The following is a 14426-nucleotide window of genomic DNA, read 5'->3' on the forward strand; positions in this document are numbered from 1 at the left end:
GTGGGGACTTTGTGCCCAGCAGAGATGGCTTAGGGTCGGGGGCTGGGACCGCTGTCGTGTGGCCGTAGGGCTGAGGAGACCCCTGGCTTGGAGCCCCAGGGTCATCTCTCGCCCAACTGCTGTGCGGGTTGAGCAGTGGCACCCCGAAGTCCTTCTTGGGGCTGTTGGGCTGTTCCCTTTCACTGCAGCCAGCACCGTGAAGGGTGCGTGAGCAGTTAGAGCAGTTAGGGTTGGGAGCAAAGTGCTGAGTCAGGCCCTGCGTCCAGAGGCAGCTGGCCGGTGGCTTCGGCTGGTTCTCATGTGGCTCGTGGCCTTGCTCATCAGCTTCCCCAGGAAGAACTGCTGTGGAGCGCCTGTGTGTGCCTGGTGTGGGGCTGGCGTGGCTCCCCCAGGCCCAGGAGCAGGACAGCGTGCAGAGGTCCCTGTGGGTGAGCCAGGGCGGGCCTTCCCACGTTGCTCCTGGACAGAAGGGTGGCTCCCTAGTCCCCTGAGCCAGAGAGTCCCCCGCGTCCTGGTGGTCTCGCAGGATCTGGCCTACAGTGGGTGTGGGGCTCAAGGTGCAGCCTCTTCCCACATACCTGTACAGACTAAGAAAGGGGAAGGCAGAAGGGCGTCTTCGACCGTCCTCCCACCACCGGCACTGTAACTGGTGCTTGAAGCTGTGTCTGTCTGTCCGCACCCACCCTGAAGAAGGGTCACGTATAACATGTCGGGCTGGCAGGCAACCTGGGGCTACACTGACTTCTCAAAGTTGCTAATCAAGGAAGTCCCAGCACAGCTCATGCAAGCAGAGAAGAGAAATTGGGTGGCAGCCTGCCTCTCTCACCCGCATGGCCAGTGACCAGGCCAGGCTGAGGTCTCGGTGTGCCAAGACCATTGCCAGGGGGCTCCCTGGGGGCACAGTGTGCTGTGTCCTCACGACCCTGCTTTGTGCACCCGTTTCCCTGGGGAGACGCGTGATGAGGTGGGTGACGCCGTGGGGTCTGCCCTCGGTGCTGCCCTGAGGCCTGTCGGTTCCCAGGTCCCTCACACGTCCCCTGAGTTTTTTTTGTTTTTGGTTTTGGTTTTTTTTTTTAAAGATTTATTTGTCTTCATTTGAAAGGCAAATATGCAGAGAGGAAGATGTTCCATCCGTTGATTCACTCCCCAGTGGCCGCAATGGCTGGAGCTGAGCCAATCCGAAGTCAGGAGCTTCTGGGTCTCCAATGCAGGTGCAGGGTCCCAAAGCTTTGGGCTGTTCTTGACTGCTTTTCCAGGCCACAAGCAGGAAGCTGGATGGGAAGTGGGGCTGCCAGGATACAAACCAATGCCCACATGGAATCCTCACGCATTTAAGGCGAGGACTTTAGCCACTAAGCTATTGCGCCGGGCCCATCCCAAGTCTTGATCCCTGTGTGCAGGCCAGCTGAAGTGGGGGCCAGGCTTGGGAGCTGTCATGGATTCCAGATGGGTGAGGAGGCCCACTGCCCTTGGCCCTGCCCACGTCCCATCCTCCTGTCCCTGCCCACGTCCCATCTTCCTGTCCCTTGGTGGGGATCTGGTGTCACCCGTCAGTCCTGGGTGGTACAGCTGTTTCCTGGCGTTGCGGGGCCCCAGAGGTGTGCACCTTACAAGGGGGATGACACAGCCCAAGGGACCAGCCTCATGCCCCACAGGAGCCTGAGCTGCCCCCGGGGCTGGCTCAGTGCTAGGGCCTGTGGAGAGGGATAGCCAGGCCACCTACGGGGGCCCAAGGGCAGCTGGACCATGTGCCTTAAGCTTTTGATGTTTGAAAGGCAGTGACAGGGACAGAGAGGGGAACCTTCCATCAACTGACTCACTCTCCAAGAGCCTGCAGCTGGGGCCAGGGCCAGGCTGGGACAGGGAGCCTCTGCTGGGGTCTCCCATGTGACGGGATCCAGGTCCTTGGGCCCTCGCGTGCTGCCCCTAATCTCCTGGGGGGTGTTTCTCCCTGCTGTGCCTGACACTTGCCCCCACAGTCTTGTTTTTTTTTTTTTTAAGATTTATTTTTATTGGAAAGGCGGATATACAGAGAGGAGAGACAGAGGAAGATCTTCCGTCCGATGATTCACTCCCCAGGCGGCTGCAACGGCTGGAGCTGAGCCAATCCGAAGCCAGGAGCCTCTTCCGGGTCTCCCACGCGGGTGCAGGGTCCCAAAGCTTTGGGCCGTCCTTGACTGCTTTCCCGGGCCACAGGCAGGGAGCTGGATGGGAAGCAGGGCTGCTGGGATTAGAACCAGTGCCCATATGGGATCCTGGGCGTGCAAGGCGAGGACCTTAACCACTGCGCCATCGCGCCGGGCCCAACAGTCTTGTCTTTTAAGCCCTTGAGCTCATCAGTAGATTTCTAAAACTTGCATTGATTTTCTGGGTACCTGTTCGTTCTATTTCAGAATAGTGTTAGGTGTACAAAGCACATTTGTGAAATGGTAGTGTTCCCACAGAGCCTTCAGCCGGTGGTTAGCATTCTGTCTGACCTGTTCTGTTGGTCGTGATGAATGAATCACTCCCAGTGTCCCTCTGGAGGGCACGTGGTTGGCACTGTTACAGCTCGCTTGTCTGGTGGCCTCTGAGCCTGGGGCCAGCATCTTGAGTTGGCTGTCATGTCTTGTGTGTGCATCTGGTTGTGCTGTTCACTGCATGGCCACCAACCACGGGAGGTGCGGTCTGATACAAGCGCTTTAAGCTTGGATCACCTGTATCTTGATCTTCCCTGTGGCCAGCGTTTGAGTCCAGTGAGAGAGGAGCCCCTCGGGACATCCTCAGACCAGACTCCTGTGTGCACAGCCAGTGGAGGGTCATCTTGCCAGCGCCCGCAGCTGTCAGGTCGGTGTGTCACATGAACCAATGGGTGCTGTGACCTAGCCCAGTCCATCCCGTCAAGGCTCAGCTGTCACACGCTGATGGGTGCTGCGGCCTAGTTGGGTGACCTCCAGTCACCTCCCAGCAGGCCCACCCTGACCCTGGTGTGTGCTGTGGCCTAGCCTAGCCCATTCTGGGTCTTGACTGGATCTTCTACACACCCGTGGGTTGCTGCAGCCAAGGTCAGCCCAGCCCACTCCAGTCCTGGCCAACATGCCAGCGGGAGCTGCAGCCAAGGTCAGCCCAGCCCACTCCAGTCCTGGCCAACATGCCAGCGGGAGCTGCAGCCAGGGGAGTTCCCAGACTTTCCGTATGAGATCCACTCCCTGACATGCCTGCTCCTGGTCCTGGCATTCGCCAGTGGGTGCTGCTTGGCCCAGCCTGGCTCATCCCAGACCCAGCTCTCATTTGAATTGGCCCAGCCTGTCCTGCACGGCACTGTAAGACAGGGAAAGATTTTCCCATGTGCGGTTCAATTCCCAAACACTCATGGCTTAGGGGTTGGCCTGGCTGGAGCTGGGGGCCAGGACCTCTCAGGTTTCACACGTGGGTTAGCCATCCCTCTCCTGTCTCCCAGGGTGTCTTAGTGAGCCACTGGCACGCAGGCAGTGGCACCGGGACCGGGACTGGGAGCCTTGTCTGCTGGAGCCCGTTGTTCCATGTCGAGGGCAGAGAGCACTCTGAAAGTGATGGAAGCAGACAGGAGACAGGACCTTTGTGGGGAGCGCTGGGGGTCCTCGCAGAGAGGGGCTCTTGCTGAGCGAGCAGGTGGGCTGGCCTGGAGACTGGGATGCCCATGCTCGCAGCTTCCAGGGCCCCTTGCCCATGGCAGTGCCACCTGTGCTGTTCGGCTGCCTGATAAAGGAGAGCGTGTCGGAGTTAGGCCTGCACCCAGTGCCATAGCTCGTGGTTGAGCAGGGCACCCCGACCTGTGCCTCCTGAAGCTTCAGGGGTGATGTGGAAAGGCTGCTCAGGTGTTGGGGTTCTTCGGGGTGTCCCTACGGGTTCCTCTTCTCGGCCTGGGAGAGGCCTTGGGGCAACCGTGCTGGGTGATACGAACTGGGGTGAGCTCTGTGTGGACACTGAGGGAGACCGAGTTTGCTGCCTGGGCATGAGGAGACGTCTGCTGCTGGGTGTGGGGGCCCCATGCTGCCCACTGCCAGCTCACACAGTAGTCACTGCTGCCTGGGTGAGCACTTGACCCGCACCCCCCCAGGAGCCTGCTGACACAGATGGAACCCCGCTGAGGAGGCGCCCCAAGGATGCCACCCCCACTGAGCCCTGAGCTGAGACTTTCCTTCCCTTGCATGGCTCTGCCAGGGAGAGATGGTGGGTGTGGTTGTATGGAGAGCACTGGGTCCTGTCTGGGCCGTCAGGGGGAGACCTGCAGGGCAGGATGGGGTGCCGGTTCAGCAGTGGGCCCTGCTCCTCTGGTTTTGCTCTGGTCTGCGCTGGTCCACCGTGGTCTGCTGTGGTCCTGGTCCAGTGAGCCCTGGGACTTCCTTGCTGCCAGCAGCCGGCATCCCCACTGGCCAGGCAGAACCCTGCTGGGAGGGAACCCTGCTGTGGGGCCCAGCTGGGCTGAGGAAGGCAGCGGCAAGGGCTGGGTCCTGCTGGTCCTACTGGTGTTCCCCTGCACAAGGGACACAGGCCTTGCAACGGAAGATTTGGTGTTAGTGCCGGGGTGGGTGGGATAGCTGCTGCTCGCCAGGAAGTGCCTAGTTATTTGTTGGCTGGCTGGAAGGTCTGTCTCCCAGCCACAGGCTTCCTTGTGGTGCCTGGGCATCCAACTTGGGATGATTCAATTGACGCAGCCCTCCAGTGAGGGGACACATCTCACAGAGAGCCTCGTGTCACCCTGGTCCCTCTGTTTGCTGTTGTGGGGTGTGCCTGGGCGGCTGGGAGCACTGGCCCTGCCGGCAGGTGGACCTGTGGGTGCAGGCCAGCGTGAGGGCCTCAGTTGTCCTGCTGCCATCTGTGACCTGGCCCCCAGCAGTGAGGTATAGGCTGGGATTGGCAGTTGGGAGTGACCAGCCTTCCTGCGGCCGCTGCAGTCCCAGCCCAAGGGGCTGCCTCCGTCCCGTCCCCAGCCCTGGGGTCGTCTGGAGTGCAGGGTCTGGAGCAGGCGAGTTCCAGACCTCCTCAGAGTGCCTGCCCTTCAGCAGCTCTGATGGACAGGGGCTGCTCCCGCAACAGGCCGTGTCCTACAATTCCGGGGACCCCGGAGTCTGGCCACAAGCCATGTCTCGTGGCCTCAGCCTGCTGGGTGGGGCTGGTCAGGGGCTGGTCAGGCCCAGGGCTCCAGCAATGGTGCAGCCTGGACCCTGTGGCCCCCTCTGTGCCCTCCACACTGGACAGCTGCTTTCTGATAGCCCTTGAGGGGGGCCTGGTGGCTCTGCCTGTGCCTCGCTCAGTGGCTGTGCTGGCTTGGCCTGCCTTGTGCCGGAGCCCAGCTGGCTTGTGCCTACAGGTGTCCAGGTAGGGCATGAACAGGGACACGAATTGGGAGGGTCTCAAAGAGGGAGGAAGGGTGTGTGCCCAGTGTGTGGACGCGGGGGTGGAGGGGAGAGCTCCGGGAACCACCCCCTTCTCTGAAGTGGAGTCGGGGTGAGGCCTGCTGGGCACTTAGCTATAGCCACACTTGATGCCGGCCGCTTGGCTCGGAGTGGACTGCAGGTGTGGCCATGCTTCTGCCCCGTCGCGGTCCTGCCCCGTCCTGGCCCCTCTCCCGCCCCTGCTTGGTGGAGGAGGAGGGGCCCACCCCCATCCCTCCCAGACTGTCGCTGAGTTGAGCGAACAGCAGCCATTTCCCACACGGCTCAGGTGTTGCTCGCGATCGATGCCTCGTGCAGGGTAATTACAGGAACCAGCGCCCGGTGTTGCTTGAGCGACTTTGGGAGGACCAGGGTCTCAATCTTCCTTCTAATAGGGCTCTGACGTGCAAGGCGGCGGCTGCCTCGGCATTGTCATTAAACACTGGGCCACGTGGAGCAACAGGGAGCGTGGGGCTCGCGCAGGGCCAGGTGGCTGACAGCGCTGGTTTGTCATTGTCGAGCTGCCCAAGGCCTGCTTAGAGTGACGGACGGCCCTGTTTGCACTGTGCTGTGATCTGATAACTCACAAATGCCTGGCAGAGATGGATGCACTGTTCCCACGGTGCTGTGAGGCGCGGGAGTCAGCCCAGCGTGCATGCACGCGGTGGTGCAGGGGTCCCCGGCAGCTCCTCCGGGCCTGGCTGTGGTGGGTGGGTGCGTGGGTGTTCACACCCCGTGGCCCAACTCCATGGAAGGTGCTGGTGATGAGGGGTGCTGGCAGGGCCTCCTCTGGCCCATGTACTGACCGTCTCAGCTCTGGGTACCCGAGGGGTGCCCGTGGGGGCAGAGCTGGGTTTTGAGCGTGGCTGCCGGCAGGCGCGGGAGCTGTGCCTGCTGCTGTGGCAGGGCTGCTCTGCCGTCGCGAGTGCGGGAAAAGAGGAGTGATTTATGAGGCTTATAAAAATTCATACTCTGCAATTCCTGTCATGCCATCTGAGGCTTGTTAGGCTGGGCTTGGCAGCTCCCGCATGCCAGCCGCTGGCCTCCACTGCCATCAGGCCTCTGTGAGAGGCGCCACCTCCCTGCAAGCCCCCAGCAGTCCTTTTAGGTAAGGGGAGGCAGCTCCCGCTGTGCCAGTCACCTGGCCTGTCAGCTGCCATCAGGTCTGTGAGAGGCGCCGCCTCCCTGCAGGCCTCCAGCAGTTCTCTGCAGGTAAGGGGAGGCAGCTGTTACGTGCCCCCTCCACCTGCAGGGCCTCTGGAACCGCTGGAGGACTGAGTACCAGTAGGTCTCGAGCTGGCACCGTGCACACAAGGCATTGTATGTGGGCAGAGTAAGGGTAGCGGCCTGCAGGCCTGTGCGCAGTGCCTCTGCCGGTGGTGGGCATCCGCTGCCTGCCCAGCAGCTCTGCGTGGGGCTGGCACTGGACAGGAATAGGCAGCAGCGCCTATTCCCCCCCCCCCACCTTTTAAAGGGTTTTGTTTTTCTCTTTAAGATTTTTTTTAATTATCATTATTACAAAGTTAGATATTCAGAGAAGAGGAGAGACAGAGAGGAAGATCTTCCGTCCGATGATTCACTCCCCAAGTGAGCGCAACGGCCGGTGCTTCGCCAATCCGAAACTAGGAGCCAGGAGCTTCTTCCGGGTCTCCCACGCGGGTGCAGGGTCCCAAAGCTTTGGGCCATCCTCCACTGCTTTCCCAGGCCACAAGCAGGGAGCTGGATGGGAAGTGGAACAGCCGGGATTAGAACCGGTGCTCATATGGGATCCTGGTGCATTCAATTTGAGGACTTTAGCCACTAGGCCACGGCGCCGGGCTCCCCTTGTTTATTTTTATTGTAAAGATAAAGTCACATAGAAGGGAGAGAGAGGATCTTTCATCTGCTAATTCACTCCCCAGATGTCTAGGAGCTTCTTCTGGGTCTCTTACCAGAGCAGCTGGGACACGAACTGATGCCTTCAAGGGGTACTTCCAGGCAGATGACTAGCCAGTTGAGCCAGTGCGGCTTGTTGTGTAGCCAGAGGCGGCCTTCCCAGGTCCTCCCCTCTAGCTGCAGGGCTTTGGAGGTATGCCTGGGGCCTCCTGGGTGCACCTGCAGGCTGTCGGGGTCCTACAGGAGCATCCTGCTGACCTGCTGACCTCCTGACCGCTGTGGCTTAGGCACACTCTGCTGTCTCTGCTCGGAGTCTGCAGCCACAGGGGCCTGCCCAGTGTCCAGAGGGTGGGCCAGGCGGCTTGTCTGTGCTGCTGGGCAGTGCAGTGACACTGGGAAGGTAGAGGGACGTCCTGGGGGCAGGGTCTGTGGGAGTGGGGCTCAGGAGTCCCCCGAAGATACCACATCATGCCCAGCTGCCAACAGGCCCGCACAGGGCAATGGAGGGGCAGCAGGCGGGCAGTGGCCAGAGATAAGCTCTGTCCCCCCAGGAGCAAGCTGGGCTGCAGGGACACGTGCTTGAGCTGCTGGGCTGGCCGTGGGAGCAGGGTGCACCGTGGACTCAAGCAGGCTGCAGGGACGCAGTGGGGGAGCCGCCTGACCCTGTGCCTGCTTGCGCTACTGGCCCCTGGGGCACAGGGACAGGAATGACCACCTGTCCGCCACGTGAGTGGGCTGCTGGGGGAGGACCAAGTCAACTGGCTGGTGGGGCGCTGTGGACGGAGGGTGAGCAGCACAAGGAGAGGGGAGGAGCAGCTGGCTGGGGCATCTGGAGTGTGGCCGCCCCCTGTGAAGAGCATGGCATCCTGGTCACAGCCCTGACTCACCGCCTCCAAGGCCTGTGTACAGCTGGAACTGGGGGTGACACTCCCAGGGTGTTGGGGTCCGCGCAGATGGGACTTTGGCCTGCAGCAGGTCACAGGCCATGCTGAGTGTGGGGCCGTGCAGGAACCTGGCCGTGGGTCTGGGGCCCCCAGCAACATGGGAGAAAAGACTGCTGAGGCTTTGTGGGTCAGCCTTCGGGTGCAGAGATGGGTGGGGAGCAGGAAGGGGTGTGCCTGCTGCCATGCCCGCATTGGGGTAGGGCTCTCACCAGCACCCCACTCCCTCCAGCAACTGCTGAACCTGGGCTTGCCCTCATGCCCCTGTGGCTTCGTGCTCCCTAGCCCACGGCGGGCGGTCAGGACAGTGCCCCCAGGAGCTGGGCACTGGGCGTGCGGCAGTGGCTGAGGCCATGCTGGGCAGCTCAGGTCCCTGCCCCTGCCCCCTGCCTGCTCTCCAGGTCACTCTGTGATCCACCTACTTGTGTCCTGCTGGCACTATCCCCACAACTCTGGTGACAGAGGCATGGCCCCCGGGCCTTGGTGTGGTGGGCATGGCCTTGGGACCAGGAGGCATGGAGGCCAGCGCCCCCAGCAGTCTCCTGCTGTCTCCATAGAGCTGTTGTCCTACTGTGGAGTGCTTGTGGGGAGCATCCTGTTCTACATGTGTCCTGTTTGTGCACCTGCCCAGGCGTCCTACTGTGTGCTAGAGTCCATGGGCCTGGGAGCTGGGTCGGCTCTCGGGGCGCCCCTGCTGTGGGACGGGGAGCTTGCGTGCTACTGATGGATGGTCTCAGGCAGATATGACGCCAGCAGCTTTTTTGTAGTTTGTCTTCCATTGCGGCAGTAAAGTTTTTAATTAGGAAAGCTAATGAGATCGATTAGTCATTAGGAGTGACCTGTGGATGGTGAGCGGAGAGGGCAGCGTGTGTGGGCCTGATAACGTGCACAGGGCCGTGCGGCAATAAAGACTTGATCTGCGCGAGGCATGCCACGGGGGATACATCATGCTGAGAAAAAATTACAGCCCTGGGAGCCTGCGAGGCAGGAATTAAACCAACATCCTGTCTAAATAGCAGGGTTATCTACACAGAACCCTCGGCCGTGAGGAGGAGCCTGTCGCCACCCAGCCCCAGAGGTTAGGTGCAGAGAGAGAGCCCTGCGTATGTGGGGCAGGCTGTGTGTCTGAGCTGTCCACCCTGGAGAAATGCTGCTCGTGGGCACCAGCAGCAGGAGCCCTGCCTGGGGTGGGACTGGTGGCTGGCCCTGCTGGCTCATCTGCCACTTGGGTTACCCAGGGTCCCTCTGTCTTGGGGGGCAGCTGGCCTGGCCCAGGGATGTGGGTCACTCAGGGTCCCTCTGTCTTGGGGGGCAGCTGGCCTGGCCCAGGGATGTGGGTCACCCAGGATCCCTCTGCCTGGGGGTGCAGCTGGTCTGGCCCAGGGATGTGGGTCCTTGCCATCAGTGTGGAGGCTCCCCCGTACTTCTGTCCCAGCCAGGCCCTGCTGTGGCTGTTGTGGGCATCGGGAGGGAACATAGGGGGCCTGCCAGTCGCTCTGTGTCCTGATAAAACAGTGGAAAAGAATGTGAACGGAAACTCCGGGATTGGTGGAGGGCTTTAGGGTTGTTGGCACCAAAGTGGACTTACGTACCAGTCCCATATCCCTTTTTTTGGGAGGCAAAGGGATGAGAGCACCTCCATCTCTGGAGGCCAAGTCCGTTCTAGCCAGAGCTGAACCGGGGGCGTGGCTGGGCTGGGCCTCCGGGGGCTGGAGCGTCGGCAGGGGCCTCCGGGGGCTGGAGCGTCCGCAAGGGCCTCTGGGGGCTGGAGCGTCCACAGGGGCTGGAGCGGGCAGACACGTCTTCTCACTGCTGGTTCACACCGGTAGCAGCCTCCCACTCGGCCGTCCTCTGCTGCTTTCCCAGCAGGGCAGCCTGGCCTTGACCCTGCACTCTGCTGTGTCGGGAGCCAGCATTGCAAGCAGCTGCTTAGCCAGCTATAGCACTTGGTTTTTCTGCGCGCTTTTTGAAGCACCTTCTGCCTTTCTGGAAGTGAGGCGAGCCCCTGAGATGCAATGGCTCCACGGACTGGGGCTTGATCCAGAAGGGTCCGCTCCCTCCAAAGCAGACCTCTGGTGCCACTGGCTGTCCGCGGAGGTGCACCTGGGAGGAGGCTGGTCTCCCCTGCGGTCAGGAGGTGCTTCCAGGAGCAGTGACATGAACTGTCTGGTGATGGGGCTCCCTGGTGCTCAGGTGCGCTGGTGAGGAGGGGCCCCACGTTGCTGCCTGGCTCTGGGGTGCCCAGCCCAGGTGGGGCTAGGCTGCAGGGCTCCCCAGGGTTAGAGGGGTCACGAGTGGGCTCGTATCTGGACGATTGTGTTCCACTGCCCACTGCAGGCCAGCTCTCCCGAGTGGAATAGGAGGGCAGAGCCCAGAATTCAATCGCTTCCTTAGTTTCCGGAGTTCGTGAGTGATGTCCTGGAGGGTCAGGAGGGAGAGCAACAGAGAGGCGCAGCTTCTCCCAGCAGGGTCTGCCAGCGTCCCTGCCTTTGGCCAGAGACCTCCTGCCACCACAGTAGGGGCCAGCCCCGCACACCACCCTGACTCAGGCTGGGCACACCCTGCAGGGGCCGTAGCAGGGACATACCCTCTGTGGGTTCCCATATGGCTGATGGGCATCCTGCTGGCCATGTGGGCGGTGTGGGATGCATGTGGCAAGTGCCTGTGGCTCCCCAGCCTCCCCATGGCCCCGTGTAGGACAGTGTGCCTGCCCGAGAGGCTTGGTCCAGAAGCCGTAGCAGGGGCCTTGGTGAGAGACATGCTGGTCCAGGCTTTTCTGGACACAGATGCCAGTGTGCGGGGGAGCAGGGTGCCGTGGGTGCTGTGCTGGCAGGTACGGCCTGGGGCCTGGGTGAGCAGCCAGGAGAGGCAGGCCTCCCCTGTGCTGTGTTGGCTTTAATTATCTGGACAGGCAGAGCGCCTGTTATGAAAGTCGGGCAATTAGATGCATTCCTCGAAGCTACGGAGAAATTGCTGGCTATCAAATGGAAGGAACTCAGGCAGGACACGTCCCTGCTAATTGCATGGAACATTCAGTAAGAGGGGAGCCGACGAGGCTGTCACCGTGCAGAGTGCCTGGGAAGCAGGGTGATTAAGTGCATAAATATGCCTGGGCAGCCTGTGGGGAGGTGCCCTCCTTATGTGGGCACAGGGCAGAAGCTCCGTGAGTTCAGGCCCCAGCCCTCCGCCCTGATGCTGAGCCCATGGGGCTCCTGGCAGTCACTGCCCTTGGGGGCTGGGGCGTGAACCCTGCACCTGCTACCCTGGCAACCTGCGATGTGTCATGTGGGGAGGGATGAAGCCGGGGGCATTGCCAGTTTGGTGCCTTCCCTGTCCCCTCCACTCACCTGTGTCCATGCCCACTTTCTCCACAGCTTGCAGTATACATCCGCTGCGGACTCCTCCCTCCGGCAAGGTGATCAAGACCCGCTACTGCATTGTCAAAAAGACACCCCCCGCACCCCTCAGCGTCCCGCCCTTCCCCTTGTCCCTGCCTTCCTGGCGGGCCCGGCGGCTCTCGCAGTCCAGGTAGGAGCCTTCATTGCCTGTGTGGACCAGGTGCTGCAGGCCCAGGTCACTGTGGGTGCTTGGCTTGGGGCTAGAGTATACACACAGGCACCAGTGCCATCCTGTGGGTCCTGCCAGTTGTGGTAGCTGGTGGGCCAGGCACTGGGCACTGCAGCCACCTGTGCAGTAGGCTGCCCAAAGAACTGCCAGCGACATAGCTGCCCCACAGGGCAGTCAGTGTGCTGGGATCGGGCCCCCACAGGGCAGACAGTGTGCTGGGACCGGGCCCCCGATGAAGGGTGGGGGTTTGCCTGGATCGGGCCCCCGATGGAGGGTGGGGTGTGCCTGGATTGGGCCCCCGATGGAGGGTGGGGTGTGCCTGGATCGGGCCCCCGATGGAGGGTGGGGTGCGCTGGGATCGGGCCCCCGACGGAGGGTGGGGTGTGCCTGGATCGGGCCCCTGGTGGAGGGTGGGGTACGCTGGGGCCGGGCCCAGACAGGGTGGAGGCTGGTCAGCAGCAGCTGTGTCCCAGGGAGCCATGTAGGAGCTCTGTAGAGGCTGCACCATCTCTGGCCCTTGGCAGGCCTGGCTTGGGGATGCGGTCAGGGCCGACCTGCTGTCTGCTCAGGCCGTGTACACACCCTGCCTGGGGCTGTGCAGCTGGCACTCTTGGTGCCCACAGGTTTGTGTGCGGGCCTGCGCTTGGTCCCAGGGGCCGTCCAGGATGGTATGCTCAGAGCCTGCCCTGCCTCAGTGGGGCCCTCCCAGGCTGGTCCGGTGAGGCCTGCTGCCGTCTCTCCTGCCCCGGCTGTTCAGTGCAGCCTGCTTACTTTGTGGAGGCAAAAGTTACAAGTATATTTTAAATGAATTTTACTGCATTTTTGGTAATATTTTTGTTTTAAATAGATTTATAAGTGTCTTGGGGGCTATTTCTACAAATTTATGAAGATAATTTTTGCTCTCCCGATAAGGTTCAATTTACACCTGCTATTTCCATATTAATTCACATTGCTAAGTGGATCTAATTTTCTTCCGTTCTTCTATCTGGTGAGCTTGGCCTTTCCTAATGCAATTTCCCCTCCGTAAATCACAGTGATCGCGCGTCATGATCGAGCTAAATTAACTGAAATTAATTTACTTAATAAGAGCCCGATCGTCATGAACGAGGTCCAGATTTATTGATTCTCGCCTCTCCTCTGCCGCCTGCGTCTGGGCAGCCCACACCCTCCCCTCCTAGGGGCACGGCAGGCCTGGGCCGCTCAGGCCGGGTCAGCCCTGCCTCTCCTGCCCAGGGCGGCCGTGGGGGTTCCACAGGGGCAGGTGCCCAGGACCCTGTTGTTGGCTGCCGGCCCGCCATGGGCCACTCATGTGATGGTCCGGCTGCCCATACAGCTGACAGGCTCACCTTATCGTGGGTCAGCCCTGAAGGCAGGGAGGCAGGCTGGGCTAGGCTGTGCTGTGGTCACGAGGGGGGCTCCCATCGGGCAGGCAGCCTGAGCCCCTGCCGCAGGAGCCTTCTGGCGGCTCCGGGATGGAAGACGGGCAGGCCACAGCAATGCTGAGAGCCGAGTAGGCCCAGTGGGCAGACACATGGGCACGGGCAGCTCCTTGGCAGGCGCCTGCTGTGGTTGGAGCCTGGGTCACTCAGGGAAGTGGGGGGGACTGGGCGAGACTTCCTTGCCAGGGCCTTGGCTTCTTGGCCTGCTTACGCGTGGTAGCCGTGAGTGAAGGTCTCAGCAGCTCCGGATGGACGGTCCTGCCCGGAGAGGACTGAGCGGGGAGCAGGCCGCCTGTACGCCTCGCCTCATCCGCTTTCTGCCGCAGCACTGTACCCCGGCCTGTGCAGCCACGGGCCTGCTGCTGTGGCGGATGAGGCGCGCTGTGTGTGTGTCTGGGGGGGGGAGGTGTGTGTGTGGCTGTGTGCAGGTGTATGGATGTGTGTGTGGGGGGAGGTGTGTGTGTGTGTGTGGCTGTGTGTGTGGCTGTGTGCGGGTGTATGGATGTGTGTGTGGGGTGTGTGGTGGGGGGGAGGTGTGTGGCTGTGTGTGTGTGGGGGTGGGTGGGTGTGGCTGTGTGTGGGTGTATGGATGTGTGGGGTGTGTGTGTGCGCGCGGGTGTATGGATGTGTGTGGGGGGGGTGTGGTGGGGGGAGGTGTGTGTGGCTGTGTGTGGGTGTATGGATGTGTGTGTGGGTGTGTGTAGGTGTGTGTATGTGTGGGTAGGTGTGTGCAGGTGGGTGTGGCTGTGTGCGGGTGTATGGATGTGTGGGGTGTGTGTGTGCGCGCGGGTGTATGGATGTGTGGGGGGGTGTTGGGGGAGGTGTGTGTTGGGGGAGGTGTGTGTGCGGGTGTGTGTGCGGGTGTGTGTGCGGGTGTGTGTGGGGGTGTGTGTGTGTGCAGGTGTATGGATGTCTGTGTGTGTGCGGGTGTGTGCACGGATGGGTGTGGCTGTGTGCGGGTGTATGGTTGTGTGTGTGGGGGGTGTGTAGGTGTGTGTGGGTAGGTGTGGTGGTGGTGTGGTGTGTGGGGTGGGTGTGTGGGGGTGTGTGTAGGTGTGTGTGTGTGTGGGTAGGTGTGTGCAGGTGGGTGTGGCTGTGTGCAGGTGTATGGATGTGTGTGTGTGTGGGGGGGTGGTAAAGGCCATGCCTTTTCTCAGAGGTTCTGGAAGCTCCTCTCCCTGGGAGCATACGTGCAGCAAGGGGCCCTG

The 14426-nt window shown here is 61.5% G+C and overlaps 1 protein-coding gene across 1 annotated transcript in view; it reads left to right on the plus strand.

Annotated features, from left to right (window-relative positions):
* ZC3H3 (zinc finger CCCH-type containing 3) overlaps window positions 1-14426 on the plus strand; it is a 47811-nt gene that overhangs the window by 5822 nt on the left and 27563 nt on the right. The window contains exon 4 of the mRNA XM_040991692.1: window positions 11587-11740. Coding sequence (XP_040847626.1) covers window positions 11587-11740 — 154 coding nt within the window. The remainder of the gene's footprint in view (window positions 1-11586; window positions 11741-14426) is intronic.

The sequence above is a fragment of the Ochotona curzoniae genome, unplaced genomic scaffold (genome assembly GCF_017591425.1).
Source record: "Ochotona curzoniae isolate NIBS_2020 unplaced genomic scaffold, NIBS_Ocur_1.0 contig_65, whole genome shotgun sequence".
Taxonomy (NCBI): Eukaryota; Metazoa; Chordata; class Mammalia; order Lagomorpha; family Ochotonidae; genus Ochotona; species Ochotona curzoniae.